This window comes from Callospermophilus lateralis, chromosome 13 (genome assembly GCF_048772815.1).
Source record: "Callospermophilus lateralis isolate mCalLat2 chromosome 13, mCalLat2.hap1, whole genome shotgun sequence".
In the NCBI taxonomy this organism is placed as follows: Eukaryota; Metazoa; Chordata; class Mammalia; order Rodentia; family Sciuridae; genus Callospermophilus; species Callospermophilus lateralis.
This window is the reverse complement of record NC_135317.1, coordinates 106986387-106999399: the sequence shown is the minus strand read 5'-3', so window position 1 is coordinate 106999399 and position 13013 is coordinate 106986387. Positions and strand designations below refer to the sequence as shown.

The following is a 13013-nucleotide window of genomic DNA, read 5'->3' as shown; positions in this document are numbered from 1 at the left end:
TTTTTTAACTTGTCAGAGGAATTAGGACCTCTGTCCATAGGGAAATGACAGACGCTTGGTGACTCAGGATTAGGGCAAGACATGCAGGGAGGCGCAGTGAGAGGAAGCCTTCTATAGAGGCAAAGGGAGCAGGTGCCAGCCACATCAAAATTCAGGGCCCAGAGAAAGAGGCTGGGCTCTGGGGCTCCCTCAGGAAACAGAAGGTGGCTTCAGCGGTGACAGGTAGGGTCAGGCAAAAGTGGTGGGTTTTGTTGCTACATCTCAATGATATGATCTGCCTCTCACCCTCTTTGACTTTGCTTATGGGACAGAGAATACAAATCTGTTGATTGATGGATAAATGATAAACCACTGATGTTCATTAAATCTCCTTTTAAAACTTTGGGCTTAAGAGTGTTTTTTGTGGCATGCTGAGAATTATTCATTTAATGATATTCCATGAATGTAATTGCCACGGGGAGTTATGAAATGCATGATTGGATATAGCTGTTGAGTAATAATCTGCCCCGGAGTCCTCTCCCTCAGGGGAGGCTAGAGATAGGAACAGGACTGCAAAACGGGGAAGGGAGAGGCATCCAGAATCATCCACAGGCCCAAGTCCCAGTACAGAGTCACAATTTCTACCACTATACACGTACCAGAAACACATTTAATCAGACAAACCTATTCTAAATAACACTTATTTATAAATATTGATTATAATCCTAAACATTTTTCCTCAAAAAAAGAAAATCCCAAAAATTCAAGTTAAATATATTTCAGGATTAGTTGGGCTTTTTGTTTGTAGTGCAGTTTTTAACACCCAGTGCATTCAGGTGTCCATTGTCAGAACACAGCGCAGGACTGTCCCTTGGGCATGTGCAGACACTGATGGACAGGCACAGCCTGCGCTGTGCTCGGTGGGTCTTGACTGCCAGGAGTTGGGGTGATTCGCATTGGTTCATGGCATTCAGAATGGTGGTGTGGAGGAAAGGAGGAGTGTGCCCATTCCTAAGCTATTAATACTGCTCAGGAAATGCCTCTGAGGGAAATGAACACAGCTATGTGGATTATATCCTTATAAAAGGAACACTGGCCAAAACTGTGTTCCTGGTAATCTTGTGCAGATTTGGGTTTGTGCTTTGAATTCTTCTCAACAAATCTAATTGCTTTCCTTGTGTCTTCAGTTTTTGAGGTCAGGCTGCAGATATTAACACCTCCCATGCCCTTTGATTCATGGTGGCTCTTTCTGCCTACCTTACGAAGCCTCTGGCCTGTTCTGATAACAGTGACTGTTTTTTGTTTTGGTACCAGGGATTGAACCCAGGGGTGCTTAACCACTGAGCAACATCCCCAGCCCTTTTTATATTTTATTTAGAGACAGGGTCTTGCTGAGTTGATGAGGTTGGCTTTGAAAGGGCGACCCTCCTCCCTCAGCCTCCCTAGCCACTGGGATTGCAGGCGGCTATCACTGCACCCAGTGTTGACAGCGACTTTAACTATCCCTCATCCTCTGGGGCTACAAAGAGAAGACTCCCTCTCTGTGGAGAAGACCTGGAGTTTGGCCCTGCTTCTAGCTTAACTCTTTGGAGACCTCAGGCAGTTTTCTTGGGCCTTCCTGGATTGTTTGTCCCCTCTCTGACCAAAAGGATGGCGCTGGTCTGCCCCTTCCCGTCCTCATTTATGGCTAGTCATGGCCATTTTTCCAAGCATCAGGCTGAGACTGACTTCCTCTCTCTTCCCTCTGGGTTCTGTGTTCACTGCAGGTAGCAGCATGGACGCCTGTCTCTGCCTCCTCCCTCAGAGGCTTGGAGCTCTGGGTGCTGTGACCAAAGAGCCACAACCCATCAAGCACTGTCACTGCTGGGCAGAGCTGTCCTCACCACCTGAGGAGCACTTCCCAGAGAGGATCCCCTGCTCTGTGTGAATTAAGATCATGATTTGGGACTCACCCTCTCTCGTGGTCATTCAGGGCGATACCGAAGCATGTTGTCTTTGCTGCTCCCCCAGACTCCTTGGGCTCCTGGTGCTACTCAGCGCTCCCTCCCTACCTCCCTATTGCCATCCCCTTCCTCACAGTCCTCTTGTGCTGCTCAGCAAATGACAGCTGTCAGCACCTCCATTCTAGGATAAAGTTATCTTTTCAACAACTTCTCACTTTTTTCCATGGAGACCCCTGTAAAAGGAAGAATCCAACCTGCTCAGGGGAGCTCCTGAGGAGAAAAGCCACTGGCCCTGCTCTCCCGTAGCCTAGGCCCTCCCTGGGTGCTTTGCCCACGTTCCTGTCATCCCTGTGAGGGACTCCTCCCTAAACTCTTGTGTCTCACACAGAAACAGATTCCAGAACTTTGCACATGAAACCAAGCAGCCTGCCCAGAAGACCCAGCCACGAGGCAGCATCCCGCTTCTCAGGCAGGCTGTCAGAGCGCACAGCACTCAGTCCCTCCCTGTCAGTGCACTGTCCCTCCCTCTCCTGCTCTGGCCCTGTCTGCCTTGGCCTGTTGCAAATATTTAGTGTCATTGGTGGTTCGATTCTTTGCAGAAAGACCCCAAGCAGCTCTGCAAATGAAAATCAAGGAACCTGAGCATTAGGTGGTCCTGTCTTGACTCTCTACCCACTGCTCCAGGAGCTGTGATTAGCTTAGGGTCACACAGCTGAGCAGAGGTGGTAACTAAATGAATGGGAACAGTGGGCCGGCAGGATCAAAGCAGGGTGGCCCTCAGCCACAGTCCCCTCCTTCTCAGCCATGCTGCTGCCACCTAGTGTCTCAGGACCTGAGCTCATCTTCATGTGGCCAGGGAAAGGGCCACGTGCTGAGCTGGGTTCCTCCGCGTGGGGCTCTGTGCCTCCTGGGCCACAGCAACCCCCACTGCTAGCATCCAGAGCAGCACAGGGCCGAGCCAAGTGTGAATCTCGGTGAAACAAGCAAAGACTTGCAAAAGCCCTACAAGTTTTCCCCTTTCAACAAAGCCAGAAGATGTGGGTCTGGATTTTTATTTTTGTTGTGTTTTGTTATGTTTTTTCGTGATCCTGAGGATTGAACCCAGGACTCTCATGCATGGTAGGCAAGCACTCTACCCTTGAGCTACACCCCCGCCAGGACTGAGGTTTTTAAATAAAAGTGGCCAGATGTCCCACCTGCACTGTCCGTGGGTTCACCACGTATGAGCGTGGGTTTAGCTGGGGGTTCTGAGCTGCAGAAGCAGTGTTCTCCAAAATACTTGGGGACTGTAGAATGTTCTTGCCCCCTGGTGCCCGCACACACATCCCTCTAGCTCAACCGAGCAAATCTGAATTTCTGAATACTGCAGAATATGGTTCTAGTTACCAGACATCCTTCAAGACAGCTGCACTGTCACCAATTTGGGGGGTCTCCATAACTCCCTGGTTGGAAATACCCAACTCTATTTCTAGAATCAGTACTTGACTTGTATTAGAATCACATCTCCCAGGTATTTCTCCCAAAATTAGGGAGAAAATACTCTAGTGTTCTTGCCCCTAGCACCTAGCTTGGTGCTTCGCAAACAGCAGGTATGCAGTGTCCAGTAGAAGAGTAAAATGAATGGACCTCGCTCAGGAAGGAAGATGCAGTTTTTGTGAGATGCAGTTTTTCTAGGATAATTCAGACTAAATCCCACTGTATCCCAGCTGGTCTGTGGTCAGCTATGGGGGCTTGGAGTCTGCATTCTTTCCCTAGAGCAGCATAATCAGGGGAGCTTTCTTCAGCCCTTGGGTCCCAAGCCAGTTTACTGCACTCAAAAATCCCTAAACAGGAACTCATTCCAGAGGTAAGGTTCTGCCCTGTTCTACCTCCGTGCATACTAATCAGGAATATGGTCCCTTCTGAAACAGGACAGGATACACAGATATACATAGAAAACGGACACCACCTGGCAGCGGGAGCGTGGGCTGCCTGTGGGCCAGCAGCAGAAGCCAGTGCACCTGCCTTGTTGAGGTCAGGCACTATGCGGTGGCTGCCCTAGGCCTCATAGAAGGTCTTCTGTGAGCTGAAGGGCAGGGACCAGCCAGCCACTGGTATCTGCCACACGGCAAAGGCTGCCTCTCCAGAGGATGGTGAGACTCCCAAGGGGCACACTTCGGAAGTCATCCACAGCAAGTTCTGGAAGTGCCCCTGCTGACCAGGGCAAGGGAGAGTCCTGAACTTGGCTTAGGTGATCACCAGGCAGACGGGCAGCACAGGAGGGGGTTCACCACAGCAACTGCAAGCCCACACTCCAAGGGCTGTTGCAATCAACAGGAAGAGAGGAACCTGGCCATAGAAACACCTCACCACTGTGCCTCCACCTCTGGGCCACACCCTCCTCCTCCCTCACTCTTGGTGCTGCTCCAAACAGCAAGCCACACAGGCCATGGCCAGGGCGGACTGGCAGTGCTTCACACCCATGAGGAGCTACACCAGGTGTACCAGTTCTGGTCTCGTGCTCCACTTCTGAAGGTTTTTTCCCTGTATCTAATTTATCAATTCAGCGATATCATAGAAGAGCAGAAGCTAGAAATGATCTCAGAGACCACAGGTCAACTCCCCACTCCCCTTTCCCATTTTACAAAGGATGTCGAGAGGCGACAAGGTGTCCCATGATGTGGGGACCGAGGCAGAACCGGGCCCAGGCCTCGAATTGCTTAGTCCAGGTCCAGTGCCTTCTATTCTGTGCTGCCCCCAGGCCACAGTAACAGGAACTTGCTCCCAGGAGTAGCCGTGTGGCCCTGAGGCCAGCCCTTCTCACAGGGCACTTAGGACCAGCAGAAACTGCCCTCCTACTAACAGTGTCTGTTTCTTGGCTTGGCTTGGTGCCACAACCCTAGTCACGGTGACACACTGACCTGTCCTCACCAGATGTGTTTGCTTGTTGTTAAATTCTGGAAGTGGAACACTTGGTACCTGCCTTTTCTGTCTTATTTATAGTGGTTTCTCCCTTCTTTTGAAATACCAAAGAATCTGCCAGTGGGGAGGTGGAGGGTGTCCTGGCAGCCTGTGGGCCAGGTCCTAACCAGACCCCTGCTCCTGGATGCTCCCCATGGACTATTGGGTACCTGTGGCTGCCCCATGCTGCCTGCCTGGAGCCCACAAAGCCCAGGACAAGCTGCAGGTTAGGGAGTGCCTTGCTGCGCTCAACCACACTAGGCCGCTTCTGCCCAAGGCTTCGGGGACAGTGGACTGGATTCCTGGTACAGGTTGTGAAGAAGAGAAAAGAGTTCGTGCTGTGGTCTCCTCCAAGTCCCTGCTCCTCCTGCGGGCCACACCTCCATCTGCCCTGGGTGCTTCAGATGCCTCTGGTTCTGTCACTGGAATCTAGAAGCAGCCGACACGCATCTCACAGCAGATACTGAAGTCACAGACCGGTGCCATCATTTTCAGTCCCTCCGCAGCTGCACACCAGGTGCTTCCTTCCCTGAGCGTGATGACATGTCCCAGGCCCTGGCACAGATGGCCGGGGACTCCGTGAAGGCCAGCACCCCTGGCTCCATCCAGCCCAGCCCTTCCTGGGGCCCTCATCTCTCTTCTGCAGCTAAAATGTTCCCCTCTTCAATGCTCTGCAGCTGCAGCCGCTGACTCGCAAGAGCCCTGCTGCCTCGGCGACCCCCGGGGCCAGCCCCTGGGACAGTTCGTGCTGAGAATAAGACACCCGGCAAAGCCTCCTCCCCAAATAAGTTGATTTTGGCCTCAGCCTCAATGGCTCTAGCCAAGCTGGCTGCATAGCTGTCCAAGGACTTGTGTACTTCGGCTTTCACATGGAGGACAGAGTTCCGGGCAGCTTCTGGGGAGAGGGCAGAGAGAAGTTAGCAGAGGGCCAGGACCAATGGCTGCGCTGCAGAGGGGGCCGCAGCTGCCCTGCCCTGGGAGAGGAGGCACACTGAGGTGGCAGACGCCAGACTCCCCAGCTACAATCCTGGACTCCCAACTCACTACCCAGAAACTCTCCAAAGTTACTGAGTCTGTCCTTGGTTCCTCATCTGCACAGAGGAGGGCGCTTACTTCCTAGGGTCTCTGCAGTACAAGTGAGTTCCTTTCAAGATGCTCAGCCATCTGGGAAGAGTTCTCTGCTCTTCCGGATCCCCAGCTTCAGGTACCATCCGTGGCTGCGACCACCACAGACCCAGGTGCCAGCTCTCTCCTCTCCACATTGCTAGAGCTTCCTAAGTCATGGGACTCAGGGTGGAGAGATGTTAAGGAACCCTACCAGGATTGGGACCATGGAGAGCGACACGAACAGGACAGGGAGGCCGCACCTCACGTCACACCTGGCCCTACATCACAGACGCAATGCCTTTCTCATTTCCTAAGGAGCAGCAACCTACTCACCCCCTGCCTTTTGTGTCAGCACGGGCTCACACTCAGGGGCTCCACCACTGAGCTACATCCACTAATCTTTCTTTTGAGACAAGGTCTCAAATGCTCATTGAGTTGCTGAGCTGGCCTTGAACTACCCATTCTCCTGCCTCACCTAAGTCAGCCTCCTGAGTGGCGGGGACTCCAGGCGTGGGCCATATGCCCAGCTTACATGCCACTCTCCAGGAGGGCAGAGAGGAGAGGACTGGCCTCCCTGCTCTGCCCCTCACGGGGCAGGGGTGGCACCCTGCCAGTGCCTTCTCTTTCAGGCCTGCAAAAAGGTGCTTTCAGAGCTGCCCTCCCAGGACACAGGTGTGAAGGGACAGGTGGCCCTGTGTGGGATAATCATTTCTGTAAAAATAATAATTATGAAGCCTGTGGGGCTGCTGGTCCAAGCTCCATTCTCGACTCTGTGAAGTGGATGACTCGGTCTCTTCCTCGCTGCCCTGCATGACCACCTCTGTGTTCACTCTGAATTCAGGCAGGACATTAATTATGTAGAGAGAAAGTAGAAGAAATGAATGATGCGCTACCGACTCTGCTGGGCCCGTCCTCATGTTTGCATTCACCATTCTGGAGACTTAAAACCCTGGCCCCTCCACCACATCCACCTCCCAGCCACGCTGCTGCTGCCCGCCCTCGGGTTCAGGGAACAGAGTCTGAAATCTGTGGGCAGCTGGGTGGCTCCGTTGTGGTCCCTGGACTCGGCAGGCTGTACCCGGAGTCCCAGAGCAGCAGGGGCAAGGTGTTCAGAACAGGCGGAGCGGGAGATGGAGGGAGGGGCTGCGGCGCCCACCTCAGCTTAGGGGCAGCTGTGGCTTCTACTCGCTGGCCAACTGGAAGGAGCTGTGGCTCAGAGGCCAGGTCCACGTTCCTAATCGAGAGGGAACCAGGACCTGGCGGTGTGTGGGCAGCTGGGCTGCTTGCTCTGAGCTGGGAGCCTCCGGACTCCAGTGAGACCAGCAGGGCTGGGAGTCGGGCGGGGGGGGGGGGGGGGGGGTGTCTGGGGCGGGCAGGGCTGGGCCAAGCCGGCTCCCTCAGATCCTCCTTTCCCCGCTCTTTTCTTGAAGCAGTCCTTCACAGAGACCCACCTTTGATTTGCTCCACCTCATCCTCAAATGTCACTGAGCTCCTCCTCTTGGGCGGGCAGGTACAGTGGGTGGGCGGGGTGTCCTCAGACGCACAGTCTTCCAGCAGCATCACGTCTGTCCCTGAGGCGGAGGGTGGACTGTGCAGTCTGATAGCAACGCCAGGTCCCCTCCCTCCCCACACCCCTCCGGCCCTCTCCCTTCCTTCAAACCCTGGTCAGGGGCAGCTAACTGCCCTGCAGCACCTCCCCGAACCGCCCCAGCTGTCACTGCACTCTGGGGTCCGCACACAGCAGGAGGCGGCCTCCATACACAGAACCCGCCCGGTATCCCCCCTGGAGAGTGGGCTATGAGCCACCCGCACGGGTGCTGCCAGACTAGGAGGGGCAGGCGGGCAGGGCTGGGGGAGAGGGTCTTCTGGGTGACCCCTTCAGTGCCATGTGCCCATAGTTGAGACAAGTGCTACACAAACACGGAGACTTGGAAGCTTGAAGTTCTTAGGGAATCAAAACGAAAAACAAAGGATTTTTTGGAGCGGCCAGTGGAACACCTCTGCCCAGGCCACTGCTGTGAGCTGGGCACTGCTGCCTTCACACCCCAGCAGGACGGGTGACAGGTGTGGCCAATGCCCTGCTTCTTCAGCAGCGCGGAGCCATGAACTGGCCCCGTGGAGACCCTGGCAGCCTCTGGGGGAGGGGGGCGCTCACCCAGGCCCATAGTCCCAGAACGGGCTCATGGTGCGGGCCCAGTGGGCAGGGAGGGGCTCAGCGAGACTGGGTGGGTTTGGGAGGTGCTTCTCCCAGGCAGCAGGCGTGGTGGACCACAATGACAAGGCCACAGCTTGCCGGGGGCTTCCTTTATGCCAGGGACAGATGCCCTCTGATACAGGGGCTTCTGGCCCGCTCTGCCAAGTGGGAGCCCTCGGGAGACCAGGCCAGCAGGTGGACTCCAGGCCCTCTGGTCAGAGGTTATTATAATTAGAATAACAAATTACTTTTGAATCAACTTCTCAGACACTTTCGACCACAGAGCCATTTCAACCACAGAGCCACCCCGTGCAGGAGAGCGGCCCAGAGCTGCCTTCTCACAGGGCAGCGGGGCGCAGCGGGGCACAGTGGCAGAAGGCCCCCCAGCAAGCTTACCCGAGTCCCGGGAGCAGCTGAAGCCAGTGTCGCCCGTGCTGCTGCTGTGTCCCAGGGGCTGGCCTCCTGCCATGAGTGCCGTGAGGTGCGGGGACAGGCCCAGGTCTGAAAAGCAACATGGGTGTGTGACACGGTGACCAGCAGCTGACCCCCACTCCCCTCTGCCGGGCCTCCCTGGCAAAACTCGCTCTGCGCCCTGAAGGAGACCTCCGCTGCCTCCCGTCCCCCTGCCCATCCCACTGGGGCAGGCCTCGGGTCTCCACGGGGAGCCCGGGCAGTGAGGCGGGTGGGGGCACCTGAGGTGGCAGTCAGCCTGGAGGCCAGACCCCGGGTCCTCCTCCCGAAATCTTGCTCAAATACAAAGGAGGAGAGGATGCTGAGAGCTGGAAACACTCATAAGGATGGGACTCGGCCAGGGAAGGGGACCGAGGAGGGCAGGGCAGGGCCAGCAGGCGTGGGCACCCGAGGCCAGGTGCTGCTGCAGGCAGGCCAAGCTGGGCCCTGCGGCTTCTCAGCCCTCGGCCTCTCAGCCCTCAGCCTGGCTGCCCGACCCCCGGGGCTGGTAGAGGTGGGAGACCCGGGCACGGCGAGGGTGGGCTGACACGGGGGACGCCGGGAGTGAGAAGTCACACTGAGCAGCCCGAGCCTCGTCCCACTGGACCCGCCAGGAGGGCGGACTGAGAACCCCTCCCGGGGAGAAGCTAGAAGCCCTGGAGACAGGGAGCAAGAGCTGCCCATCACCTGCCCAGAAGGACCAGGGCCAGGCCGAAGAGCCTGTGGGGTGGGCCTGCAGGACACCCCACGGGCACCCTGGGCACCTTGCGGGCATGGCTTCCCAGCCGCCTGCCCAGGCTGAGGTGCTGGACGCGAAGGGTCGGGCAAGTACCAGCGGCAGCTGGGAAAGGCACCAGCAGGAAGATGGGGGTCGGGGGGCCTGGGGAGACTGTGCAAGGAGCTTAAGGAAAAAGCCACCATGAAAATAAAGAATCCATAAGACCCGGGGCCAGAGCTCCCGGAAAAGGACCAGGCCCAAAAAGCTCTGAGAAATTAAAACAGAAGACAAACGCAAAACTCCTGAGACGCCCCAGGAAGACCTCCTGCCCAACAGATGTGACAACTGTGTGGCTGGCATGGGTCCCCAAGGCTCGGGTTGGAAACGTCATCCCCAGGGCAGCAGCGTTGGGAGGTGGGGCCTGATGAATAGGTCAACCTCATTATTCTAGAGGCTGGTGGGTGACCTCGAGAGTGGGCGTGGTGCCAAAGTGAGTCTGGCCTCAACTTGCTCTTGCTGTCCCATCTTCCGCGGTGGTATGACATGGCACAGAGGCCCTTGCCCAATGACACCATGCTCCTGGGCTTCTCAGACTCCAGAATCATCCTTGTCCATTATAAACTATCTGACCTCAGGTGTTTTGTCACAGCAGCAGAAAATGGTCTAAGACAATGATCTACCTTAAAGACGCTCTTGTATTCTATCATACACTCCCAGTAGAAGACCTCAATCTTTGATTTCTTCCTCGTGCTTCTGAGGGTACAAAGTGTCAGAATGTACTATTTCCTTTCTTCTCTGGAGCCGGGGAGGAAATGGTGGTGGCAATGGAGCGTCAGTCCCAGCAAGCTTCCCTCAGAACACTCTTTTCATCACCTCTGGGAACCCCACAAGAAGACGCGCTTTTGCTTGCCCCATTGTTGGGTGTTGGTACAGGCTGGGGCCAGAGGACTCCCAGCACCTCCCTGCACCTGGCCACTCCCCCAGGTCTGGGTGCAGATCATGGCTGTGTTCAACAGGAGGCCTGGTGTGGAGAGCAGCACCGCAGGGCCCCTGCCAGCTGCAGGGGTGGACGCCACATGGGTTTGGACACTATCTCTGAGGCCGTGGCAAATGCCTGGAACATGTCTCAGCGTCCACCAGTGGGAGGACCATCTGTGCCAGACCACTGTGGCTGGGCGCCAGGTGGCATCGCTGCTTACCCAGCACTTCCCGCTGGAAAGTCCAGGCACCCTGCAACGTTCCCCCAGGAACGACACATCTCTGGGGCCCAATTCAACCCCTAGAAAAGCAGCACGGGGGGACGGGAGCCGTGGTGGGTAGAAGCCACTGACCCTTTTAGAACTGAAACCACGACAGGGTTCCAGGGTGAAGCAGGCACCTGCAGGAACCAAGAACCCAAAGGTGCCACCAGGAAGCTACTCAGAAAAGCAAAGGGGCAAGTTCAAGGGCCCTCGCCTCCCCTCAGCCCTGGCACCTCAAAGGGCCTGATGGAGATAGCAGCCTCCTTCTCAGGAGGCCAGCGGGAGGCTCTGTCTGCAGCCACGGGAGCCCGGAGCGCAACCCCAGGTGAGGGCACCTGTGTCCGGCCGCGCTCCCAAGGCCTGGCGCTGCGGGCGGAAGCGCTGCCTGCCCTCCCAAAGGCCCCCCTCCCTCTGCCTGCCAGCTTTGGACTCGGGGTTAGCAGCCTGAGGCCAGCGTTGGCATGGGGCACACCTTTCATCACTTGAAGCCAAGGTCCACTCAGGTTGACCCCCCGCCACCATGAGGTGTATTGCCACCGCCTCCAGGAGGCCCAGGCACCTCAGCTGCTAGGCAGGACCCCAGTGGGAACATGCCGGTGACCCCACAAGCAGAAGGTCTGCTGGCCCAGTGGCAGATGGTACCCCACGGAGAGCTTCCACTCCAGGCAAACAGAAATGAGAGACTGGACCCACTGATGGTGGCTGAGACCTGCAGCCCGAGGGGTCGCTGCCGCGGGAGGCCTTCCAGTCAGCGGGGCCTCGGGGCACTGCGGGATGTGCCTTTGCACCTGTTGGTGAAAGCTTTCCAGGTACCCTGCAAGGGGACACCCACAGGACCAAGACAGAGCCCCAGGGCACTCCTGCTGGCTCTGGAATGGATCAGACATCCTTCCCCACGGGAGCCCTGGGGCACTCCGGGGGACAGGAGGGGCCCAGAGGCAGGTTTGTGGCAGGAAAGATCTCTGGGTTTAGGGATCAGCTGCAGGCCAAAGCCCTGCCACCGAGAGCTGAGACAGGGGCACCAGCGTCCTGCCGGGTCAGTCAGGGCGCACGGCCAGGACGGGCGCGTCCTGCCTCGTTCCCGACTCCTACCGCTGCCGCTGCCACTGCCTCCTGCTGCCATCAGGCCCTGCCAGGAGGAACCAAGGGACTCCCCAGGTCCTGTCCCTGGAGGAGGCCAAGGACTGGAGCCCATCATCCACGAGCTCTTCCACCCTGAGGCACCCACAGGACAGCCCTTCACCACGTGGGACAGCGCACAGCCACTGGCTGGCCAACCCCACCACAGCAGCTGCTCTCCACCGGCCCCGGTCAGAGCCGCGGGACCCCAAGGACAGTCACGGCGAGGCGCCTGGGAACTGGGCAGCGAGCAGATGCCCCATTGGCTGCCCCCTCCCTCCCCCTCTCTGAGCTCCTTGTTTCCTGCCTCGTCCTCAAGTTCGCGGGAACAGAAAGCGCCCATCGTTTCTGCCTGGAAGACGGACTCTGCAAAATCTGAACAAATGGGGCGGCCAGGGTCCTGGTGGCGCACAGGTCGCCCTGCACAGGCGGCCGCCGCGGCAGGGAGGGCTCTCGCAGGCAGAAATGCGAGGACACTGCAGGAGCTTTCTCCATGACTGAACTAAACACCCTCGGAAAACGCCCGGAAAGCCATCAGTATGCCCTGTCACCTCTGCCACTGAGTGTCCCTGCTATTAGGAGTCACTTCTTTCTCCCTCTTGAGGGGGAGTGGGGACCCCTCCATTTCATGAGGGGAGATTCATAGCGGGTTGAGGAGCTGCCCAAAGTCGCCTGGAGGTCAGACCCCAACCCGACTGCGCCTCAGGACTCCCAGCTCCTCCCCTCAGAAGAGCAGAGCCACAGCCGCGGGGCAGGACCCACAGCCGGAGCCACCGCAGCTGGAGGAGAAAGGTGCCTAACAGAGACTGCCACGGAAGTCACCAGGGGGCCCAGCGGCTGGGCCAGTGCAGGACCCGGGGCCATCACCAGCACATTGCCGCCCAGGTCCAGTCTCCCTGCTGTGAGGCCGGCTCCACAGGGCAGGGTGAGCCGCCTTGCCGGTGCGCCTGTTGCCCTGGGCTGCAAAGCTCCTGTACTGTGTCCCACGCTCCTGCATCTAAAACTGTTTCAAAAGTGAGAGAAACCTGAGCCCTGGAGACCAGGCTTCCTCTGGGTCTCACCGAGTGTGGTGAGGCTGACGGGGGTCAGCTGGCAGAGGGAGGGACAGGTGCTCCCCATGGTGACATCTCAGTGAAGGGCTGAGTCTGGCACTGCCACCTGCCAGAGAGGAGACCCCTGGCCTGGGAGGGAGGTCTGGGTGAGCAGCTGGCTGGGCAGGGAGCCAGGCAGGGGACGCAGCGAGGGGAGGGGGCGGGCAGGCCTGCGCCCCACAGACCCCTTCTCTCCACAGGAAGCAACTGTGCTGAGACCAGGGTCCCAGA

General features: G+C 57.4%; 1 protein-coding gene across 7 annotated transcripts in view; it reads right to left on the bottom strand.

Annotated features, from left to right (window-relative positions):
* Nucleotides 1-623: 623 nt before the first annotated feature.
* Gpr161 (G protein-coupled receptor 161) overlaps nt 624-13013 on the bottom strand; it is a 32640-nt gene continuing 20250 nt past the window's right edge. For all 7 annotated transcript variants that reach the window (XM_076831497.2, XM_076831501.2, XM_076831499.2 and 4 more), the window contains 3 exons: nt 8560-8664; nt 7421-7540; nt 624-5757 (listed from right to left, as the gene is read on the bottom strand). In XM_076831497.2, coding sequence (XP_076687612.1) covers nt 5492-5757; nt 7421-7540; nt 8560-8664 — 491 coding nt within the window. In that variant the 3' untranslated portion in view covers nt 624-5491. The remainder of the gene's footprint in view (nt 5758-7420; nt 7541-8559; nt 8665-13013) is intronic.